This window comes from Podarcis pityusensis, assembly GCF_964106645.2.
Source record: "Podarcis pityusensis genome assembly, chromosome: 3".
Classification (NCBI taxonomy): Eukaryota; Metazoa; Chordata; class Lepidosauria; order Squamata; family Lacertidae; genus Podarcis; species Podarcis pityusensis.
The window spans coordinates 14984517-15010288 of record NC_138026.1 but is presented as its reverse complement, the minus strand read 5'-3'; the positions used below and the strand labels follow the sequence as shown (position 1 = coordinate 15010288).

General features: G+C 39.3%; 1 protein-coding gene across 4 annotated transcripts in view; it reads right to left on the bottom strand.

Annotated features, from left to right (window-relative positions):
• MACROD2 (mono-ADP ribosylhydrolase 2) overlaps positions 1-25772 on the bottom strand; it is a 978088-nt gene that overhangs the window by 735178 nt on the left and 217138 nt on the right. For all 4 annotated transcript variants that reach the window (XM_080999221.1, XM_080999220.1, XM_080999219.1 and 1 more), the window contains exon 5: positions 24134-24250. In XM_080999221.1, coding sequence (XP_080855347.1) covers positions 24134-24250 — 117 coding nt within the window. The remainder of the gene's footprint in view (positions 1-24133; positions 24251-25772) is intronic.

Genomic DNA, 25772 nt, shown 5'->3' with positions numbered 1-25772 from the left:
ACTTTTTTTTTTCTCAAAGAAGCAAAACTAGTCAGCCAAATATGGATTAAATAACTTGATTCAAGACACGCTCACTTTTATTCCTCTCTCTTGTTCTCAATTTCATTTTCATTTTCTTCTCCCTTACTCTGACCTGTTGTATACCAGAAGACTGATCGCAGTGCATATAAACTGCATTATGTGCCTATGTGTGAATCTGATTTCTGAAATGAAGAAATTAGTTTTATGAAACTAATACAAGGGCAGAACATGTAAAAACAACTACTTTCATTTCCCCCCATTAACAGTCATTCTACATCTTTGTACAGAGGCTGCAGAGTATGCAACTAAATACTCAAGAGGTATCATCAATTTAATTACATTCTTGACTCAAAAAATCATAAGAAATTGCAGAGGAAAAACTTCACTTGCTTACATTATGGGAACTAATATCACAGTCACTAATCAGCTGACAGAAGTGTTTCTGGGAGGAAAGAAAACTTACTTGAAGGTTCAATATAGTAACTAAATTTAGGGGTATGACCCAGAGTTGTTTTTAAGCCTGGTCACCTATGGCATGTAAGATTAAAGCAGGCCTGAACTTTTTTCAGTTTTACTTTTTGTGTCAAAAGGCACAGAGAACCAGCTCAAGATATTTTGGAACTGGGCCAAGAAACAAGATCGCACTTTCCCTTCCACATACAGAAGCTGACTGGATTGCCAGCAGAGTCTTACTTCAACAGTGATGGCAAGATGGCATCTTCCACTGCACCTGAGGGCAAGCTGAAGTGGCAGAAGACAGGTCATGTGGCACACCTAGCTCTCCCTTCCAGTAGCTAGAGGCAGATACCAATACCCAGCCATCTGCCGTCTCACACTAACTAATAGTAGGGCTGATTTGGAACAGAGACATTCAACAAGGGAGAATGGGGTTGTTGTTTTTTTTGTCAAACTGCAAAGAAAATTACTCAAAAATCTAAAGCTTTTCTCTGTTTTCAATGAGACTTATAGCACCTCAGTTATCTTTAAACTGAGCTTCAACTGGATAGCCCTTTAAAGAAAGGATTCCTTCAAACCGTTCTGTACTCAGACAGTCCTTCAAAGACAGGTCTGTCTTCTGCAGGGTCCACATGACCACCCTAGAACCTATATATTTTGTATACACATCAGGTCTTTCAGACTGTAATCTGACTCCAAACAGGGCCCCAAAGCAGGGACATCAGTTCCAGTTCCAGTTCCAGTCCCTGCTCTATGGATGCTCAGAGAATGTTCATGCTGATGCTGACGGTCACATTGGGAGGAGGCTGACCATTGGGAGGAGGCCAAGCCCAGAGCCCGGCTCCATGTTCAACCTCCTCTGCCCCCTCAAGATTGGGAGCGGTGCTCAGCTTCTTCCCAAAAAGCAATTGGGGCGGCTGAAGACACGTCAGCCCTATAGAGTTGATGTCTATGTTGGGGGCACCTGCCCTTTTGATCTCTTTCCCATTACAGTGGTACCTCAGGTTACATACGCTTCAGGTTACATACGCTTCAGGTTACAGACTCTGCTAACACAGAAATAGTGCTTCAGGTTAAGAACTTTGCTTCAGGATGAGAACAGAGATTGTGCTCCGGCGGTGCAGCAGCAGCAGGAGGCCCCATTAGCTAAAGTGGTGCTTCAGGTTAAGAACAGTTTCAGGTTAAGAACAGACCTCCGGAACAAATTAAGTACTTAACCTGAGGTACCACTGTGCAGGCTGGGATTCCTCCGGTTCAGCCTCTGAATCTGATTCCCAGGCCATCACACATACGCTTCATGTTACATATGCTTCAGGTTACAGACTCCGCTAACCCAGAAATATTACCTCGGGTTAAGAACTTTGCTTCAGGATGAGAACAGAAATCGTGCAGCAGCAGCGCAGCGGCAGGCCCCATTAGCTAAAGTGGTACCTCAGGTTAAGAACAGTTTCAGGTTAAGAACGGACTTCCGGAACAAATTAAGTACTTAACCTGAGGTACCACTGTATATCACACAGAGACACTGTTTCTGGTTCAGCACCTCTTCCAACAAGTTTTTTAAATGAGTATTTTTACCCCCGTTTGTATCTGTAATAAATAATATTAATATTAATATTAATATTAATTTATTTGTACCCTGCCCATCTGACTGGGTTGCCCCAACCACTCTGGGGCGGCTTGGACTTGAAATGTTTTTTATATATGTTTTTACTGCAATTTTTTGGGAAGATGTTTTATGGGAAGTGATTCATAAACGACATAAATTAAACAAATAAACTCATCCTGGATTCTGCAACATTTGGATTTTGGGAGCAGCACTGAGATTTTCCCCTCTCCCTTCAAAAGCATACCTTTCATTTTACAACGGCACATTACTGTCAAGCACTCCTCATTGTGAAGGATGCCATACCTGAGTTTTTAGTGCTCAAAAATGGCCAACCCTGTAATATCAGGTCAAAGGTGGAGATTCAGAAAGGTTCCATTGTCGCTAAAACAGGCCAATACCTCAGCAGAAACTTCAGCTGAAAAATTAATTGTCAGGTTCCTTTTATCTTTTTGTCAGGCTAGCACACCCTGCGTGAGTACCACAGAGACAAACAGCTGGGAAGATGAGCAGGTTTACACAGGTAAGTTTATTACCTCATGGCTTATCAGCAATTAAGTCAGGAAATAACTACACCATGACACAGTGTGGCAGTTGGTATGGAACTCTGTTCTTGTCTTGGGAAACTTTCAAGTTTCATTTACTACCTGTTGAAGAATTTGAGTGTAGCCAATGGCAACAATTGAGAAAGCACTGACTAACAAACCTTCAGTCAACCAATCAAAGCAGGCCTAGATAAGAGGAGTCATTTATTAACAAGAAATCTCAGCAAACCTCAGATAATGTCAGTTAGAAAGATAATACTATCACCCAGTTCAGAATTAAAGGGACAGCCTACATTAGCTATATGCTTCCCTTGAAACAAAGCACACAATTTCAGCATGCAGGAATTTTCTTTAATCTATCTAACAACACTGCAGAAAAATCAATAGACTGGGCAACATTAAGCATACAGATAGTAAATGTCTGTAGTCTCAAGTGACGGAGAAAAAAACATTCAATATGGAACTAAGAACACTTTCAAACTTTCCCCAAATGCCTTGTTTAATCCCATTAGAATGGATCCAAAGTGTTTGCTGCATGAATGGAGCTTACCCTCAGTTCAAAGACTAAAAAAAATAGGAATCAAGCCATTGATTTTGATTTAAGAATATCTGCTGTACAGATGTGTCCCCAACAAGAAACACGTTCCAGCGATTTGTTTTTGTGTATCTTCGACAACACATTGGATTGAGTTTATACTGTGCAATCTGGCCCAGCATTATCATGCAGCACCCGTTGGCAGTCAGCTGGGTTCAGTGTCGCACTGATGCCTGTCCAGGGGGGTTCTGCATGGGGCTATGAGCTATCTACACTTCCCACAGTGTTCCCAACATACCAGACAGGTAACTCTCCCAGGGTCCACCAAAGGACACTTCATTGAAGGCCACCTCTAAACAGTGACCCAGATGAACATCAGGTCTGTCTGCTGTGAAATGGTTTCCCATGCGCATAAATGCAGAACTGTGCTTCTAAATAAGGATTCATACCCAACAAAGCCATGCCCCTGATGTTCCAATGTTTTGGAATGTTGTTTTAATGTGAAGGCTGAACACATATGTACATACATGTCACTTTTTTCTTTTTTTTAAAGGAAAAAGTGTTTAAACAAAAAACAAGCCCACAACCCTGAAAGTCACTTTTGAGACTGTGGGAGAGCGCTGAGGTTATGCTCTGAAATGTGGAGCAATATGGAATTTCCAGGGTTTGTGCTTTTAACTATTAACTCAAATGTAAATCCAGTTTCTAACCACTGTGCAAAGAATGCTGATGGATGAAATGTGCCTATTCACTTTTATGGGAAATGTGCTGAACTTTCAATGGGAGTGTTAAGAAAGGTGGAAATGTATGTGTAACCCAACTGAAAGCTTTGGCACATCTCTGTATTTGTGCCTTGCCCTTTGCATTGATGAAAATAGTTTAAGAACAGCATCAGACTTAAAGAACTAAAACACATTTAACATCAAATGGTATACATTTTAGTCAACTCTCATGCCCAGCAGAAATTCGTTGCCCCCCCCCCCCCAGTACATACCTTACTGAAAATGTCATTGCACACCAAGGCCAGGTGTAAACCTACGCCTGGGAGATGCTGGTGGAGAATGTAGCTGCAAGTAGAATGTTAAATGAATACTGAATTCCTTACAATTTTGTCAGGTAAACTGATCAGTGTGTAAACTCATTGACAAAAGGCCAGGCCAAACCTATTATGAAAGCTCCAAATGAGTACGTATCTCAATATCAGGCATAAGTGAGATTTAGCAGGAAAATGGGCTTTGGATAACATTCTGAGTGGGAATTTAAGGAATTATGATTACATTGGTACCCCTGGTTATGAACTTAATTCGTTCCGGAGGTCCGTTCTTAACCTGAAACTGTTCTTAACCTGAGGTACCACTTTAGCTAACGGGGTCTCCTTCTGCCGCTGCCGCGTGATTTCTTTTCTTATCCTGAGGTAAAGTTCTCAACCCGAGGTACTACTTCCAGGTTAGTGGAGTCTGTAACCCGAAGTGTTTGTAACCCGAGGTACCACTGTATAGACTATTAGTGTAGGTCCTAGAAAGTATGGCTTATCCAATGAAATATTATTGTCCAGTTTGATAATTATTTATTTACTTCATTTATGAATGGCTTCCCAAAAAACATCCAAAAGGAATTTAACAATATGCAAACTATTCTAACAACCTGAAAAAAGTATAGCCATTTAACTTGATATTTCTGGTTGCATTCTAATGCCATAATCTGGGCGGCTTCCAACAAAACATTAAAATACACTAATTCATGAAATATTAAAAGCTTCCCTAAACAGGGCTGCCTTCAGATGACTTCTAAAAGTCTGGCAGTTGTTCTCTTTGACATCTGCTGGGGGTGCGTTCCACAGGGCAGGTGCCACTACCGAGAAGACCCTCTGCCTGGTTCCCTGTAACTTGGCTTCTCGCAGTGAAGGAACCGCCAGAAGGCCCTCGGCGCTGGACCTCAGTGTCCGGGTAGAACGATGGAGTTGGAGATGCTCCTTTAGGTATACTGGACTGAGGCCGTTTAGGGCTTTAAAGGTCAGCACCAACACTTTGAATTATGTTCGGAAACTTACTGGGAGCCAATGTAGGTCTTTCAAGACCTGTGTTATATGGTCTCGGCGGCCGCTCCCAGTCACCAGTCTAGCTGCTGCATTCTGGATTAGTTGTAGTTTCCGGGTCACCTTCAAAGGTAGCCCCACATAGAGTGCATTGCAGTAGTCCAAGCGAGAGATAACCAGAGCATGCACCACTCTGGCAAGACAGTCCACGGGCAGATAGGGTTTCAGCCTATCTTTTCCCTGAAAGACCCAGCCACCAGTCAAGTGGGTATGGGCTCTATCCCCACTGTTTTCCCATCCTGTTTGCCTCTCCTTCCTGCTTGATGCCCTGGTTCTGGGTTCAGGCCTCAGATGAATCCGGTACACAGCCCTGGTGATTATGGCAGCTTCCCAAAGCACTGCTGCAGTCCTGTATAGCTCCACTAGCACACACTTTTGGTTCACATATTCCTAACTTCATGTGATTGTGAGCATAAGCAAGTCTCAGGAAGGTCTCCTGGATGGAATAAAGAGATGGCTGGAATTAAGAGACGCTGCCATGTGTATAAAGCAGCCTTTGGGACAGGAGCATTAAAGGTAAAATCTCGTGGATCTAAAAACGAACACACAAATTTAGGTTCACATTTTCCAATATGCTTAGCAAATAGCAGCAGACCTATAAGGTTATATATGAATGGATGATTCAAGCGCTCAGCATTTTGGAGAAGCATGCATTGTTCTGCAGAGCAGATGTACCACATTTCAGTTATAAGCCATTAATTCCTGCATTGTTTTCTCCTCACACCACACATAGCTAAAGTAAGCCCAGAGATAATAGGAAGCACTTAGAGATTAGTGAATCCCAGTAGTAAAACTAACAGAACATTCTTTGAATTGCAATCTTCCTTAGTGTGCCCTCTGAGAATATGTAGCCAGTTTCTTGTTCCTGGACATCCTTCCGTCCATAACTTTTTACAAGGAAAAACTCAGAATGCCAGATAGCATTTGATTAAAGTAAATTTTAACACAGCCGGCAAGTGCCCAAAACAAAACCTGTCAAGTCAGCATATTGAACAGACTTCACAACCAGTCTCAATAATATACACACATGCTTGCACAAGACACAGGTTAGAGTAAACGAGAGCTAGCCTCTTGCATCAATTAATCTCAAGAGCCAAAACACTTGAAGTCTAGACAGCCACTTTACAATGCCATGTGAAAACCTGTAAACAGCTCCAAACACAGAGTTGAGCCCCACTTTTGTATCAGCTTTCCGATAGCTTCTGGTAGAATGATGTTTCCGAATGAATGCAAAGTGAAGTTTCCTGGTCTTGTATGTCTTGAACAATCAGCACAAAGCCTCTCAAATATCCTTCATTATGTGGTGCAGGACAAAGCTTTTTGTTAAAAATACTACTCTTGCCAAGGGAGCTCTCCTGTCCTAATGTTCTAAGGAATTGCTTCATAATCCTAAAATTATGGGACTATTAAACGAAAGCTTTAAATAAACTGACATGCACTTTAAAAATAATTGCCACATAATTTGAATTGTCCTGCCTCAGTAAGCCTTGTTGCCCACCCACCCCCAATTTAATCAGCCTTCTGACATGTAAAGGTCAGAGTATTCCACATGTTTTGATCAGTTTGGAGGTACACACGGCATTAATACAAACCTGACACAGTAGTCAGTTTTAAACATGTTCCCAGTTGTCTGAACTGACAAAATTATATGACAAAATGCTTTCCATGTAAAAAGAAAATGTAAATACCTTACAAAAAGTGCAAATGGATTTTCCAAACAATAGTTCAAAAGTGAGGAGAAAACCAAAGAATAATAACTTTTTTAGTAAAACACAGACATGAAAAGCAAAAGCCAGCCGTGTTATTTTTCTTAAAGCAGAAGGAAAAGTGAAAGATGAGGCACTGATAGATAAAATCCCATCTTACAACACTGGTTTTGCTAGTTGATTCAAAGTTGGTAAAAGAAAAAGGAACATAAATGAATACATAAATAAAGAGATTAATGCTTTATTCTAGTAAATTTGTTTACTGTGGAAAACAGATTCACACTAAAAATATCAAAGCACTCTAAGAGATAATTTTTGAGAACCTTACTTTTCCACATAATTTGGTTGCTGAATAGTCATCAATATTTTATTCTAAAACTTGTGGGGGGTTTTCAGCTAGGACTTTTGCTTCAGCACTGCATACAAACTGTAGTGAAATTCTGTTTCTTTGCCTACTCAGCCTATTAAAAAATAAATAAATCTGATTTTATTTATATACAGGTAATTGTTTTAAATTGATTCTGAGCTATAGGGAGAGGGGAAGTTCCGTTGTGCAAATAGAAGTCATTGTGCAAACAAAACAATTTCATTGGATACAACTCTCTTTGATTAAATGGTTTATGCATTCTAATAAATAGCTTAAGACAGCTTATCAAAGCTTTATGATTGTGTATTTCATGATATTTACTATTATTGTTATTTTATGGTGTAAGTTTGCTCTTAAAGGCAGCCTTTAAGTCTTCTAAATGAATACTAATAAAAAATACATAAAAGTTTTGCTACTCAATTGTTACTCCATAATGCTGCTTAAGAGTATCCCCACCCTGTGGAAATCCCACTCTGTCTAATCACTTCCTCAATAAATTTATTTCCTTTAGATATTGTTATTTATTAAATTTCTATACGACCCTTCATCCAAAGATCACATGGTGGTTTACAACACATAAATACATACCATAATAGCAAACAAAAACAATACCCCCACCAGTGTTCCCCCCCTTACAGGTACTCAAGGGTACGTAGTACCAGCACCATTTTTTTTTCTAGAAGAAAAACACTAGTTAAAAGTGTGGAATTTTTAACTAGTACTCAACTTCATGGTAAGCACTGGCACCTTTTTTCTAGAAGAAAAACACTGCCCCTTCCCCGTTTAAAAGGCCATAGATTGTTTAATTAGCCAAAGGCCTGGGAGAAGACGAATAATTTATCCAGCTTAAAAGCTAGAATGATATTGCCACACAAGGTCTTTAAAATTAGTAAACAGCATTCCTTGCAAGGACCTATACTGGATCAACAATTTTACTCACTTACTGGTTTATGAATGTATGAATATGCTAAGAATATACAACTTCCTCAGTCAAATAAAAGATAACATGCATGATGTACTAGAAGATGAACAAATAACATTATGCATTCATCGCTTCCCGCAAAAATAATTTAGACTGATTCCAAGAGGAATGTCAATTCAAATTCTGTCTTAGCTGAAAAGTACATTGTGGCCTATGCTAAATAAAATTCAAGATGACATAATAATTTTCTTCCAAGAAGAGTGAGCTACTGTCCTATTTTGTAAAGCTACTTACATTTTGATATTTACAACATAATGGCCTTCTTGAGTATACTATAACGAAAGTTAAAGAAATGGCCAAGTTCAAGAACAAAATTGCTCATCCAGTAAAGATGATTCTTCCATATACCAGGATGCAAAATACCTGCTTTCTTTGTCAATGCCTCATTATGAAATTTCTTTTACAAACTACAATCCAGATCAACTTGGTTGAACATTCTTACTATTAAAGTAAAAATGTTTCAAGCTGGTGATACAGGAACAAAAACGGATGACTGCATCCTATTTCTATTCACAGTAACCCATCCATTAAATAACACGAATATACAATTTTCACAATCTCACAATCCTCAGAAGCCTGAAACCACAAATTAAAAGTGGCTGGTTTTACTCCAAGGAAGCTGCAGGCAAAATCCACACTGAGTTCCTTCCATTGGTTAAGAATTATGGTACTAGTTCTCCCAGAAAGTTTCAGATCCCTATCCATTTTAGCACATGTTGCTGCACATGTGTAATTAATGTCTTGACAACACACTGACTCAAGGAATTTATCTTAACATTTATAAAACCTTTTGCAAGCACAATGCCCTAAAATGTAAACAGCTGTTGAGAAAGGCGCTTAGTGGGATGGGAAGAAGAAGAAGAAGAAGAAGAAGAAGAAGAAGAAGAAGAAGAAGAAAGAAGAAGAAGGTTTGGATTTGATATCCCCCCTTTCACTCCCTTTAAGGAGTCTCAAAGCGGCTAACATTCTCCTTTCCTTTCCTCCCCCATAACAAACACTCTGTGAGGTGAGTGGGGCTGAGAGACTTCAAAGAAATGTGACTAGCCCAAGGTCACCCAGCAGCTGCATGTGGAGGAGTGGAGACGCAAACCCGGTTCCCCAGATTACGAGACTACCGCTCTTAACCACTACACCACACTGGGTAGGTCAATATGGTTATGATAGAAAGTTTGGTGCCGAAGTGTCAAAATATGGCACAAATATAGACATCAGTGACACTCAACGTCTGCATGAAAATATTGCAGGAGTGCACTTATCTGACATGAGGTATGCGGCAACCAGACAGAGGGCCTTCTCAGATAATAGTCCCACTTTTATAAAACATTCTCCCCTTTAAGATGGTTGCCTGGCAGTACTCTTACTAAATTTTTGGTACCGGGTGGAGACATTTCATTTCCTTGGCTTAGATACATAGCGCTATTTAACATGTGCAGACCACTGAATTGTATCCAGCCCTGTGCAAGATGGTTTCTGCTCAAGCAGCAAGTCTTTCCCTTCATCTCTGGAACCTCACATTCAGGGGTTGCCAGTGGCCGGAGAGGACAGGGAAGTTTTGTTTCACATGCGGAAGACTGTTGCGTAAACAGAACAGCAGCACTGAATGCAACATATTTTATCTTGGTTTTTGTGTTTTATACTATTTTTGCAAACTGCCCTGGAAGGACTGCTGAAGGGCAGTATATAATTGGCTTTAAAAATGAATGAAATCAATACACACACACACACACACACACACACACACGAGAGAGAGAGAGGGTATATGAGGCTTGTTGTTCATGTTCAGTTTAGTATTACAGTCAGTGGACTAAAATTCTTGTAACAGTGAAAAAATGAGAACTTTCAGAATGAATTTACTAATTATTATTATTATTACTACTACTACTACTACTACTACTGCTACTACTACTGTCATATGCTGCCCATCTGACTGGGTTGCCCCAGCCACTCTGGGCAGCTTCCAGAACTATATAAAAACACAATAAAACATCAAGCATTAAAAAGTTCACTATAGAGGGCTGCTTCAGATGTCTTCTAAAAATAATATAGTTGTTTATCTGTTTAACATCTGATGGGAGGGCATTCTGTAATAATAATAATAATAATAATAATAATAATAATAATAATAATAATATGAAAGTGCAGTTGAACTGATAATATGGTGCATTCCAGGATGGCCAACAAGGTTTTTAGAACTATGGGAAAAGCAGTGTGCATTTTGATACAGAACACATTTCAATTAAAAAAAAAAAACCTAAAAGGACACAACATCAGTCTGTCATTTTCTGACAGCATGTGAAATTCACACAAATTGATTTTTTAAAACTAAGATTTTTCACACCCAAACTATCACACGTGCACCTCTTCCTGTTGATTGCACCATTTATTTTTATCAAGTATTTACAAGTTAAAGCCTGGTAGGTTTAATCATGCCGTATGCTCTGCTATGAAAACGAACATCTTATTATATCTTTATGTCATCAGAAGGCAAGCTAAGACTGGTTTTTGAAACTAAGAAATCACAATCAAATATTTTTCAACACCTGAAAGAGCAAGAATGTGCAGAAAACGTTTTTTTATATTATGTGTGGCTTAATATTTATGGAGAATGCTTTGCCTTCTCTAGACTTTCATGACGATTAAAAAGTAAGTGTTAATAACTCTCTTTCCATGCACACAACACAATGCAGCACAGTTCACTCGAGAGACTGAGGACTACCAATTATCCTTTCTATGCATGGGTGTAGAGATACAGAATTTTCAACCAAAAAAATGAAAAAGAAAAGCCAAAAAAACCATTATACTAATTCTCAATCAGCAGCTGTCAGAAGAAAGACGACTTGAAGTAGGTTCGGTTTCTTTTAAAGGAGAAGGCTAAAAATACCAACAAATCGCACACATAAACACACTAATTAAAGAGAGTGGAAGGCTGATTTTTCTTGATATTTGGGGACTTCCTTGATGAAATATGAATTCTTACTGCAAATACACTGCTTCTCATTCGTCTTGATTGGCACAGCCCTATAGGGCAGACCCCCAAATTTGTGGACCACCACTACTAAATGTACATCTTCTGTAGCGGTGTTTCTCAGCTGGTGGAATACTCCACCGTGTCTTTTAAAAAATATGTGTGTTTGTGTGTGCGCGTGTAGAATATATATATATATATATATATATATATATATATATATATATGGCATCACAATATTTCAATCCTTTTGAAAATTCAAATAAAATAATTCGGAGAAGGGAGATTGACGGGGTATATTGTTTTTTATGTTAGCTAAAAGAGGGCATGGCTTTAAAAGATTGAGAAGCACTGTTCCATACACTAGTTTAACAGACCTCCTCTTGCATCAAGGAATCATGGGAACTGTAGTTTAGAGAGGGAGGGATTCCCAACAGAACTCTCATTAACCTCATTAACTACAATTCTACACTCTTTAACCATTTTCAGGTAGTCCATATAGCCAAGGGGTGTGTGGCTGATCAGAACAGGAAATGAAGCCGCACTCTTAACCTTCACACATTTATCCGAAGGTTCACAATGCCTCCCCCAAACAGGCAGGGGCAGAGGCAACCGTGGCAAATGGAGAAAGGAAAGAGGCTTGATTCTTCCTTCCCTCACTCATCAGCTCCCCTATGCACTGATAAGCAGTGTGCTGATCAGAAAAACAAAGCCAAGAGTCCGACTGGAGATGTAGGTCCTCTGCAATTCTCTCTGCTTTCATGCTAGGAGATTTGGGGGGACTTGTCAAGGATGGAATGATGGGGTTTTTTTGCCCAAGCCTGCGAGGGGCGGGGGCATGGTTTTAGCATTTTTATTTTTCTCCAGAAGACCTCAGATAATTAATGTGTTAAAAGGGTAAAGGGAGCCCTGACCATTAGGTCCAGTCATGACCGAATCTGGGGTTGCGGCGCTCATCTTGCTTTATTGGCCAAGGGAGCCGGCGTACAGCTTCTGGGTCATGTGGCTAGCATGACTAAGCCGCTTCTGGCGAACCAGAGCAGTGCACGGAAACGCAGTTTACCTTCCCGCTGGAGCGATACCTATTTATCTACTTGCACTTTGACGTGCTTTCAAACTGCTAGGTTGGCAGGAGCAAGGACCGAGCAATGGGAGCTCACCCCATCGCGGGGATTCGAATCACCAACCTTCTGATCAGCAAGTCCTAGGCTCTGTGGTTTAACCCACAGTGCCAACCGCGTCCCTCAATTAATGTGTTAATCTTTACTTAAAAGACTTATTGTGAGGAAGCCCTGACAGTTAAAGTGGTCCGAAGTTGATGGCATCTACAGAGCACATATTGCCTCAGTGTTTCCATCTTGTGATAACTGATGGAACAGACAAACGTAGCAATTGGTTTGCTTGGTTACTGCGAAGGTCCAACGGAATCCCAGTAGTTTTTGAAAGTTGCCTGCCCAGTGCTCAAGGCATGACATTGATATCTATATTTTTCCCAGCATAGGCTAATCAGACATATATTGCCTCTGGGCAGAAAAGTTTAATTCTCAACCATTACAGCTAATAGCTACTGACAGCCTCTATCCTCCATTGAGATCCCTAGTCCTTTCAGAATCTATGTATGCGCCACAACAACACTTTCCAGTTAATCTAATATTTACAATTATTGTACCAACATGGAGGTCACACTGCACCAAGAGGAGAAAACACTGGTCTTTATTGTAATTTTTATATTGCATAATGAAGTACTTCCTTTTGCTTACCCTTCAGGGTGATCTACAGTTTCAGTGCTTGCAGAGACTCAGAGAGAAAATAACTTACTTTTGTCTGCTAAAATTCTGAAAACAGATATTTCTGTATCTTTCCATAAAAGGAAACGTGGCGTCCCTCAAAATATACTACAATATGATAAAGATAATTTCTACACTAGCTGGAAAGTTGAAGTTCAGTTTGTATGTAGTTTAAGATGTTCTACTAGAAATGGTAGTTCACAAATCATTAATAATAATGAATTAGAAGAAATCATCAAGCCAATCTACATGTACTGCAGCTGTTAATTTGGACTATATAAGTACTATAAAGAAATGGAGGTTGTTTTATTTTTATTTCTTTCTCAATATGCCTTATTGTTTTACATACATAGATCTATAGGTCCTTATTTAACAATTCCATTACATAAAGTTCATGTTAGAAAGAAAATTGCCCCTTGTAAAAAGCTGGGTACACAGTAGCCACTTACATAAGCCTCATTTTCAAATACCAATCTTAAGGGTGGAATCCATCATAATGCTAATATGAATATTCTCTCAGTGCAATTTCTCCCTGTGCAAACATAACGTTCTCTCCTTCTCTTTCCCCCGTGCTCTACCTAAATCTGTTCTAGGAGTTTCCCCATCCCAATGAGGCATGGGGAGGAAAAGGTAGGAATTTCCATTGTGCAAGAAGAAATCCATGATGGAACTTGTTAGTAGAGTACAGGCCATAATTACATACATACTCAATTTCCTCATACTGCTTGATTTCCAGACATTGGATCATCTTGGCTGCCTTCCTCTGTACACATTCCAGCTTGTCAATATCCTTCTTAAACTGTGGTTTCCAGAACTGGACACAGTACTCCAGATGTGGTCCAACCAAGGCAGAGCAGAGCAGGACTATAATACTGTTAGGATTTTTTGTTAACTGATGTTAAGCCTGTTATCTACTAAGAGCCCTACAACCTTTTCAAATGTACTACTGGCAAGTCGGGTGTCCCCCATCTTATATTTGTGCAGCTGATTCTTCTTGCCTAAATGTAGAACCTTCTCTTTGTCCTTACTGAAATTCATTTGTTAGCTTTCGCCCAGTTCTCATTCCTTTCAGTAGGAATGTTTGTCAAAAGGGATGTATGTGTGTGTGGTGTCTCTGTCTGTCCGATATGTGCAGTCAGCAGTAATATGCAAACTCAATGGAAAATGAGCAACTGTATAGTTGAACTTCACCTATAAGCTATGTGTTACATGGACTTCAGCTGTTAGATCTGTAGTTTCTGTAGTTTCTCCATAGCAAACCAGGAGACATTAACATTAAGAGGCTTGTTTTGTTTTAGTCTGCTAATTTACATTCTGGGGAGAAAAGGAAATCAACTTTCACATTGAATGGAGTTTTACAAACCCAGATTACTGTGCTCCTTGAAGACACTAAATCTGGCATGGCACACCTGTGTCTAATGTGATTTTCTGCGTACTTGAAGTAATAAAGACCTGCAGGTGGGACTGGATTAGTAATGGGTCAGCTATAGAAGTTTTCAATTACAGGTTTCTGGTTCAACTCCAGTTCAGGTCAGTACTAACAAAGTCCTTACCATTTGGCAGCCACTCATTGGCCTATGTAAAATTAATTGATGGGTTCAATCCAGATCTCAGTGGTAATTGCCTATTACACAAAAGCCAGCAGCATGGTTAGGATTAATTGAAAACCATTTGCTGTGGGTTTTAGAAACCAGTTCAAGAACCAAAAAAAAATATAAGATTTTAAAAATTGCCAGAAAATTAGGCTTTACAGAAGTATAATTTTGATTTTCCTTCTACAAACTGAAGACCTAAATTAAATCATGTCTTCCCCAAAGGGGTAACTATAGCAGGGGAATTAATTCAAAAATATAGCAATCAATCAAGAGGGCTCCAGCACTGTACTAACTCATCATATAGATGTGATACAATTACTACACTAGACACTAAAAGTCAAATTTATTATCTTCTCCCATATTGCACTAAATAGCTATGTGACCCTATCAGTTAAACTCCCTTTCAAAACAGAGATTGAATGCAGAATACTATAACCTGAAGAGAGAGAAAAACAAACCCATTACCAAGAGGATGTAAATTACAATTGCTAATATAACTAAGAAGGGCAACAGCTAAGAAAAGGAAGCATGATTTTCTTTTCACATTATGGGTGACAGACTCCAAGTACCCATAAAATTGTACTACTTCTAAATATTAGCAATATTTTCACATTACTAAACCACAAGTCACTCAATTATAGCATTTTTGAAGTCAGAAAAAAAGGGGGGGATAAATCTGCAACAATTACCAATGGTGAAGCTGTTTTCTAGCGACCCAAAACTAAGACTAGCACTTAGCATGCATTGCTAGTCTTATTCACTGGTAAGTATTCATAACCTTATTTACCAATTAAATGATGAGCAGCTTTTTTACTATAGCAACATGTAGGTAATTTTGTTTGCCTTTGCAAACTATATATTTCGCCTCCCTATTGAGTTCCAGGTTGAATAATTTTGTTATCTAGTCATGGTCTGGTTCTTGAGGCTTTTGCTGGGTAATCAGAAGATGCCATTAGCAGAAGAGAGTTATTAGAGTCATAACTTAAGATTCTGAAGGCTAATTCACAAGGACTTTTAAGGAGGAGTAGCCACAGTTGTGCTTTTTTTGTCATCAATCCAGACTGAAGAAGAGTTTGGATTTGATGTCCCGCTTTATCACTACCCAAAGGAATCTCAAAGCGGCTAACATTCTCCTTTCCTTTCCTCCCCCACAACAAACACTCCGTGAGGTGAGTGGGGCTGAGACTTCAAAGAAATTTGACTAGCCCAAGGTCACCCAGCAGCTGCATGTGGAGGAGCGGGGAAGCGAACCCGGTTCACCAGATTACAAGACTACCACTCTTAACCACTACACCACACTGGCTCACTATACCACTGACTGATGTTTTCCTGCCATGCACACAAAAAGGTTCTCTTCAACCTGACCACGACTCCTAGACATTCACTGATTCCAGTGATTATAACTTCTCATAAAAGCGGTGTTTAGGATTGAATACAAAACCCCTATCTGGCTGCAGCTCAGCATGCATCCAGAAGCAGAAGGTAGGTTTTGCATTCCCCTCTGAGTCTGTGAAAGCATGGGAATGTTCCAGTGCAAAATTCAAGGTTGTACAAATGAGCCTGAAATTGTTTGTCTTTCATAGGCGATAATGCAAACATAGGGGCCTCCTTTGTATTATCTGTAGCTTTTATCTTTTCTTACATACTTGATCTTAGTTCCTTATAGACCATAATGATATTTTATTATACTGTATATCTCTCTTTTTTCCCTATTGGTTATATAATTTCCCCCATATAATATTGGACCAGGTGTGTGTGTGTGTGTGTGTGAGAGAGAGAGAGAGAGAGAGAGAGAGGGGAATAATAATTGGGCCTTACACTAATAGCTCATTGGCACCATCTCTGTAGAGCGTATTTTCACAAATTCTGAACACCCTAAATGCAGTTTTGAGCAGCTGGTCAAATTACTCATGATAAATAAAGAAAACTATTTTTTTTTTCATCTTGCTTTTTCCTGAAATTTAATTTAATAATCTCAGTGGTCATTTTCCAGTTCAGAATTTTTTTTGAAAGGCTGAGGATTATTTCCAAATGGATGACCCATTTTCTCAAATAAAATAGTATCTGGGTTTAAAATCTATCAATTTCCTGCTATGTATTTTGCATTAAGAATTCCAAAAACTTAAACATAAGAGCTAATGTTCTTAGGAAAAATGCTGAAAAAGCAAAGGGATAAATTTGACGTTGGGCACTTCTGATCAATCCACCAGCAAAAGCTTTTCTGTTTGTCAGATGGAATGATATCCCTCTCCTCCACCCATGTGCTGTTCTGGGATTTCTCCTGACCCTCCAGAGAGTATTTGGGGAAGGGCAGGAGTACAAAGGGAAGGAGAAGGGGGTAGTCCCATTGAGCCAGAGAGAGCCCTTGCACTGGTTTCTGTTAGTGCACCAGGTTAGCTGAATCCAGGCCCAAATCACCTGACTGATTCAAGGTTTTAAAAGAAACTCACAATTAAAGGAAGCCTGCTATTTCACACAGCCTGGTTTTACTTCACTATATAAAGCCCTGCCTAATAAAAGAGACAGGAAATATGAGGCAAAAACATTTTCTATGCAGTTAAGGACAGATTTAAAAATATGTGGCCAAAAGCAAACTCATCCCAGAGGTACACTTCAGAAAGGTCAAAGTTTCATTAGCTTTTTAATGCTTGCTTTTATTAGTGTTTTTCATGAATATCCTAGGTTGTCTTTCGTCAGCCACTTAGAAGTCTATTGTTTGAGTGAGTGGAATATAAATTTTGTTAAATAAATAATAAATCAGCAGAGGTGCCATAATTTCTTTGGAAGCGTGACACTGGTGGCTGTCATGATGAGCTCCGTGCACTACCAAAGGGATCACTACATTGCTGCTCTTGGTAGATATCCCATTAATTGTGCTTCCCTGTAAGGCTGACCTCTACGGTCTTTCCAGAACTGCGTGCAATACTTAACTTGGAGATAGAGCACTGGGTGGAGTTTTGTTTTGTTTTCCCAAGACAAGAGGAAAAAAACACAGTAGGAATTGTGATGCGATTTCTCTACTGCAATCTAGGTTTTGAATAAATGCAAATACATACAATTTGTTTTATCTTCCTTGCATAATATAGAATCAGCCCATAGAGGTCAGGCTTCAATGGGAAATTTACAACCTTCGCAATCACAAATTCAATGAGCCAAATGGCAGTAGCATTCACAATAACCACATCACACACACACACACACACACACACACACACACACACACGATACACATTTTATTTTGGTCTGACTCAGAATGGAGAAAATCTTGCAGTATTGCCCCCTGGCTTTGACTAAGATGCTAAAATAGGACACTGACAGATTAAGTCCTGGTTCTGCAGAGTTTAAATGTGAAACCTTTTCTCCTGCTTTCAAGCACCCTTTTTTGTACTGTCTTCCTGCTGAAATGGCACTTTTCATAAAGCATCTGTGTGTACTTTGAATATTCTAGTGTCAGGAAGTCGGCCCTTCTCATTACACTGTGGGCATTTAAATGTGACCTCTCAATCACACCTCAGCATTTGTTGCTGGTCATTAACAGGAATACAGTAAGGTCTAGTATCAGTTTCTTGTTACAATGTTAATGTCAGGATTTCTTTCCCACTTCTGGTACATGTTCGACAAGACTTAATCAGTGAATGTGATATTGCATTATTTTTCTCCACTTCAAACAGTAATAGCTATCTAAAGTGACAGCTATTTTAAGTTTATAAGAAGGCAAGCAAGTTATTTATATCTGATGTTCCTCCCATTTTCCTCTTAAGACTACTTCAGAAACCAAAGTAGTATTTTTTTATAGTTATCTCTGAATTCTCCTGCATAAATACTCTTTAATGCCTCATTTCCTCTTATTACATGCTAAAACTTACTTGGAACATCATAATTAATCACTTCTAATCATTAACAGTGTCCCAGGTATTTCAAAACTCTTGGCTCTCTGAAGTATTCCCCCTTAGGATCTGAATGTTATGAGCCTTGCAGGTAGATTGTGGATACAATAGTTCTGCAGATTTATGGTATCAGAGTCAAATAAAGGAGTGAAATTGAGAGCAAGTCCACAAAGGTCCAATCCTAAATCACAGACTAAATCCTGTTGGACTCAATCCAATTACAAGTAGTTTTCTTTCTTCTGGTGGCAAGATATCTTTGCTGTATACAGAAAATACACCCTTCCTCTTGGATGTACAGGGGTAGCAAACCTCCTGTGGATACTGTCACACTAATAAGGAAGCAACAGTCCCTAAACTTGGGAGCACGCAGCTCATTAAATTAAGTTTAGCACAATTTCCCCATTAAATATTTACAAATGTTACCCAATGAAAAAGACACATAATGGAGAAGTAAGGTACCTCCATGACATGAATACATGTGCAACACCGGCAACATTATTGTAAGTTAAGCACTGTAGAAAGATGAGGCTCAGAAACATTGGCTTGTCTAACTCGGCCTACAGAGAGAATTTGAAATGGGAGATCTGAACAGTTGATTTCTTCATGCAAAGGACATTGCATGTGATACCATTTGGGCACAGTTTTTGTCCAATGCTGACATGGATATGCATTCTGTGGGGGGCAGAGAGGGGACAGCTAGTGAGGAATAGAGAGAGGCAGATTTATTTATTTTAAGAGGTACCTTGCACAAAAGGAAAGGATAAAAGGTCTGGAAACTAAGCCTTATGAAGAAAGGTTGAAGGAGCTGAGTATGTTTAGCCTGGTAAAGAGAAGTCTGAGAGGAGATATGATAGCCATCTTCAAATATCTAAAGGGCTGTCGCATGAAGGATGGAGCAAACTTGTTTTCTCCTGCTCTGGAGGCTAGGACCCAAACCAATGAATGCAAGTTACAAGAAGGGAGATTCAAGAAGAACTTTCTGACAGTAGGAACTGTTCAATAGTGGAACAGACTTCCATGAGATGTGGTGGACTCTCCTTCCTTGGAGGTTTTTAAGCAGAGGTTGCATGGTCATCTGTCATGTATGATTTAGTTGAAAATCCTGCATTGCATGGGGTTGGACAAGATGACCTTTGGGGTCCCTTCCAACTCTACAATTCCATGATTCTGTGATTTCTGCACAGGGGTTCAACTGCAGATTGCAGCCTCCACTGTTTCATTTGGTGTAAAAAATGGTTATGGAAAACTATATGCAGTTGAGTAGTATCATGTGCAGTTTGACATTTGCCATCACTGTATTATTCTAGCTATATTTTACTAAAGACCAGTGTCTGTGTGTGTGTGTATGTGTGTGTGTGTATATATATATATATACATACACACACACACACACACACACACACACACACAAAACACACACACACATATGTAAAATAAATGTATGCTTAACAATAACAGCAATATTTATTGTCCAGTTTGTAACCAATGCACTACAATTAATATCTATGTAATGTACTGATTTAATTCTATTTTCCTAAATGGTATAAAAACAAGTACATAGATTTAAATCATCCCACCTTAAGGCTAATGACCTCAAGTATAAAGTTTTAAATAAAGACAGATTATTATGAATACACAATGAGTGCTTTCTAATCTCTAATTAAACGGGCTAATTATTCCCACTGTGGATAATGCCAATATCACTACTTATATCACAGCTGGAATTGCCTTGGTGAGCACATTTACATTATCACTTTGGATTGATCTACATTGTAACATTAAATTGATCAGAAAGATAAATCAATAGCCACACAGTGTTACCTAATGGGTAGTGACTATGTTAATACATTTCTGGTGTGTGTAAATTAAGATCAGCATAAAACCTCTGGTATGATCCTGAATTTTAAAAAGGCATATTTTTAAAAGGTGTGTTCAGGATTCCAGCCCCTCTGCTTCATTCTCCCTTTGCTCTCCCACTTACAGTCAGTAAGTATTACATGGTCACTGAGAAGGATGCTCATTTATGCTCAGTCTCCATTTAGCTGTTTTGGGCTTTCCTCATGTTTCTAAAGAATTTTCTAAAGAGAAACCTTGGAGTTTCTCCAAGTTGGTTGATATTTCTGTCTTCTGCATGGACTATGCCACTGTAGGTCCATAAGCAACAGTGGTCTCCCACAGGACTCTGAAATTAGTATATAAGGTTATGACCCTATTCCTTTACTGTTTTTACTGCTAGGAGGGGATGCGGATGGCACTGTGGTCTAAACCACTGAGCCTCTTGAACTTGCTGATTGGAAGGTCAGTGGTTTGAATCCACACAACGGTGGTGAGCTCCCGTTGCTCTGTCCCAGCTTCTGCCAACCTAGCAGTTCGAAAGCACACCAGTGCAAGTAGATAAATAGGTACCGCTGCGGCGGGAAGGTAAACGCCATTTCCGTGCGCTCTGGTTTCCGTCACGGTGTTCCGTTGTGCCAGAAGCGGTTCAGTCATGCTGGCCACATGACCCATAAAGCTATCTGTGGATAAACGCTAGTTCTCTCAGCCTGAAAGCAAGATGAGTGCCATGCCCCATAGTCACCTTTGACTGGACTTAACCGTCCTGGGGTCCTTTATCTTTACCTTACCTATTTCTGCTAGGCATATATCCCAGTCTTCCTTTAGAAAGTTCAGAGTATCTTACATGGACACACAGTATTCTCCCATCCAGTTACAGATACAGATCCAGATCCAGTTACAGATACAGATACAGATTTCAGAAATAGACTGGAAAGAGAAGCTGCTGAATTGCAACTCATTACCAAACTTAAAACCATGGAGACACCTGGTTTGAACAAAGACATTGGATTCTTATCCCATTATACATGACTAAGCCATTTCTCACCTTCTCACCCCTTGCCTTTTCCTGTAAGACCTATTACAGTCGTTAAGAGTCGTCAGCAGGATCATCTCAGCTATCTCCCATTCCCACCACCCTTCTGAGTAATACCCCTCCCCACCTTCTCACTATATAGAAGGATCTGGCAACTTCTGTTTCAGTGTATCTGAAGAAGTGTGCTTGCACACGAAAGCTCATACCAAGAACTAACTTAGTTGGTCTTAAAGGTGCTACTGGAAGGATTTTTTTATTTCTCCCATCCAGGAACTGATCAGATTATACTGCCTTAGTTTCACCATTAAGATATGATCAAATGCTCTCAGACCAGTCACTGGACTCCCCAGAGGAACCAGCTCCATCCGCCTCCTTCCTCTCCTTCTACTAAATCAGGCTACAAGGCTTCTCAACTGGCTCCGCTGATACACCAGATACTCTTGAATTCTTACCAGTTCATCTGCTTTTTTCCTCTTCCCTACTAATCCCTTTTCGGTCCATACTGCATTTTTGTAGATTATAACCCTGAGAGCAGGGGGTTGTCTTCTCATGTTAGTCATAGTTACAAGACACTCTGAGAGCCTTCTGCCTGCCCTCAGCTAAAGAGAGGGGTAAAAATACTTTGAACAAATAAAAGAATAAACAACCACCAACCAAACAAACATTAACTTGCTGTGCCATACATTATAACCAAGTTCTTGAGGTAGTTTATAATGTAGTTATAACTATTAAGGGTGAGAATACACACACACAAAATATAAATATATATATATCCTTCGCAGCCCCCAGGTCCTTGGATGATCTTCAGGCTTCTCGGCTTTTAAATCTTGTGTTAACATAATAATTAAATAATCTAAATTGGATATAGAAATATTGATATAAATGTGTCTTTATGGAAACTCTAATTCCATGCTGCTTTATAGCACTGCTGTAGTCTGAGGTTCCCAGGTAGTCATTTGGTGCACCCCAAGACATCTGTTTCCCACATGTCAGCTTCCTGTTTAACGTAATATGAGTAATAATATTTGTCTACTTGAGAATATTTTTTTATTTGTTCATATTTTTGCTGTCACACCCATATTCAACTTCACAGAATGTTCACTCTACATAGTTATAAGATTGAATTTTCAAAACAGCCTATTACTTCTTGTTTTTCACTGAAATTTAGCTCTTCACATACAAGTTACAACATCCAAAGTTTGTGTCTTCTTCTTTTGTCACATGAAGGAAAATTGCGATAAACATACTGGATGAGCAAATCAAGACTGAAAATACAATAAAATGTAGACTACCTTTCAAATCTGACCCTGGCACTTAAAGAAGTACAGTGGTACCTCGGGTTACAAACTTAATTCATTCCAGAGGTCTGTTCTTAACCCGAAACTGTTCTTAACCTGAGGCACGCTTTAGCTAATGGGGCCTCCTACTGCCGCCACACGGCTGCCGCGCGATTTCCATTCTATTTCCGGGTTAGCGGAGTTTGTAACCCGAGGTGTTTGTAACCTGAGGTACCACTGTACACTTTTCTAATTGTTGAGACAGGATGAGGAAATGCTGTGTTTTAATATTTATTTTATTTTATTTTTATTTTATTGTAACAATCTGGAGGGTGGGGCAAGGCAGGTGGAAAAGCCATTGCCTGATGAACAGAAAATCTCTCTCCCCTCACAGTTGGTTGGCAGCATTTGCACTGCCAATCATTCCTTATGGCCAAATACTCTTTGTTCCTTGCTTCTTCTTCTTAGCATGGGAAACTGTCTGGCCTTGTCTTTTTGAAGCTGCTAGATTCAGCATCTGGTAGCTTCCACTAATACTCCAAGCATTGATTTATTCCTAACATTAACTAAATCTAAGAATTTAGGGGGATCTGGCGCCTCACAATGTTGTAATATATCTATGTGGGATCTAGCCACCCCTGCTCCACAAACTCAGAACATCATATAACAAAGAGCACAAAAATTTCCAGCTCCTACAACACAGTCTCACACAACTGAGTTGGATTGCTAAAAACTGCCCTGATGTTCCAAACTATTGAGCACAATATGCCCCACTTCTTTGTGGTGTCATTTTACATCCAGGCTGCAAACAATTGCTATTTCAGTGTTTACTTTCCCAAGTGTGGCTAAATAGCTATGCAAGAAGGTCAGTAAAATAACCTTTTTTTCCTCTATTTACATATAATGGGAATTTTGACAATTCGACTTTCAAAGAGAGAGAAAACATTCTGGTGCTGAGAACAGTATTCCACTGAATGCTTAACTGTGACAGATGCTGTCACAGTAATTGCCAATCAGCCTATACACAGCAGCTGAAAACACAAAATACATCACTTTGATCTCCTTGGCTCAAAATGCATTTTACAGCCAAGATATCGGCACCATTTATAGAAGCTGTCCACCACGCAGATCAATTTGATAATGTACATTTTGTTAAAACTGTTGAAGGTTTTTCATAAACACAAGCATATGCAAAACAATCTATGGTCTGCTATGATTCAAAACGTAAACACGCATGTTTTCCTTACTCAAAAGAAGCTCAGCCGCTTAAAACATCTCAATTCCTCCGAAGGACAAAGGTCATCACGAAGCATGCTTAATTTAATCTTACTGCTAATTTGGTAAGTGAATGCCTCACTTGATTTATCGTGTTGGGAAGTGAGGTATGTATAAAGTTTCAGCTTGATTTTTAAAAAATGTGTGAGGGGAAAGTAGCTTACTTACATTTTGCGGGCAGGTCATAACCACAAGTAATTTTTGCTTGTCCAGTTTCACAGCCACTCAGGTTGCGACATTCAGCGACTAGACAGGGGCCAGCAGCTCTATGAATACAGCCATCAACTAAAAAAAAGAGGGAAGAAATTATTATTAAAAAAACAAACAAACTTCAGTAATCAAAGTCTAACTGGACTAAAGCTGAGGCATTTGATGCAGATTTTTAAAAAAGAAAAAAGTCAGTTTCAGCAGAAAGGACCCTCTAACACTATAATAATATTTGCAGATTGTCCAAAACCCAATAATTTTAATGTGGGGGAGCACCGTTATTTAAGATGAGGTAGCAGAGGCCCAACTGAAACAACTCTATTCCATGTGCTCCTGAGACATTCAGAGGTGGGGGGGACAAGAAAAGGTGATTGCCCCTCAACTGGTAGAAATGAACAAATTTGTAGCAAGCTCCGCCAAAGCTGCCAAAAAATCTGTGGGACCCTAATTTGAACTAGATATGTCATGGAGCTACAGGAATTTTACTGTGATCACCAAGCATGGATACACATATAAAAAGGAAGATCCTGTGAGTATATACAAAAGAAATTCTCACAGTACAATCCCCCTGTGTTAAGGTCGTTGATTATTTACTTAGCCAGTTACCAAGCAAGAAGAAAATTTGGTTTTGTTATTAAAAGACAGCGTGAAAATGAAAGCATAATTTAATACTACCTTGTGGGTGCTGTCTAATCCCTTTTGTATTAGTTGGCGGGATATTAAATGTTAGAAATAAATTAAATAAATAAAACTATTCCACCAGATTGCTTAGTACTTCCCACATCATAAAGTCTTTTAATGCAGAACAATTTGCACAGCACAACAGCATCTCTCTTTCAACTTACATCTTGCTATTGCAATATTCAAAAAACAACAACCAATCATTTAAATTGTAACAGCCGAAACTGTAAAATCGTCTAAAAGTTAGTGGTGCAATGCTTAATGCTTATTGTTCTCAAGAGCTTTAGGGAAAAATATTAATAGTGGAAGCATAGATGAGAACGGCAGGGAGAAGGAAGAGGAAAACAAACAGTCAAAGCAATTTTAGTCTATTCACAAGCAATGGGATAAATATATTTTTTCTAATTAGAAGCAAAGTAAAGAAAAGAATAATTAAAAACAATTAAAACAACATAGTAATTATTGCAAGTCACTGCATCAGTGGCAATATTAATAATTTCTTATAAGAAACCCATGGATGCCATATGTTCCCTACATATGTTCAGAGATTATGGCAACAAAACAAAAAAGTAGTAGGATATGCCCCAAATTAAAAGTCTCTAATCATATAAATATTTACATAGGAAAAGGAAATTGTGATGTGTCTGCCTTATGGAATTTTTAGATTCAGAGTTGTGATGGGGTGGGATTTGAAATTTCTAACAACTGCCCCTCCCCAGATCTATTTCACCCCAACTGGATTCTGGTCCAACCCAGAAGGAATCTGTGAATGTTTTTCAGTTTCACTGACAATCCCTTATTGAGGAAAGAAGGCAATGGGGCTCACAAGCAGAGCCCAGCAAGGCCCTCTTTTTTATGAATCTTGCCACCTGCCATTCCGCCCCCCCCCCCCAAATGCCTTGAGGGTTGAGCTGACTTC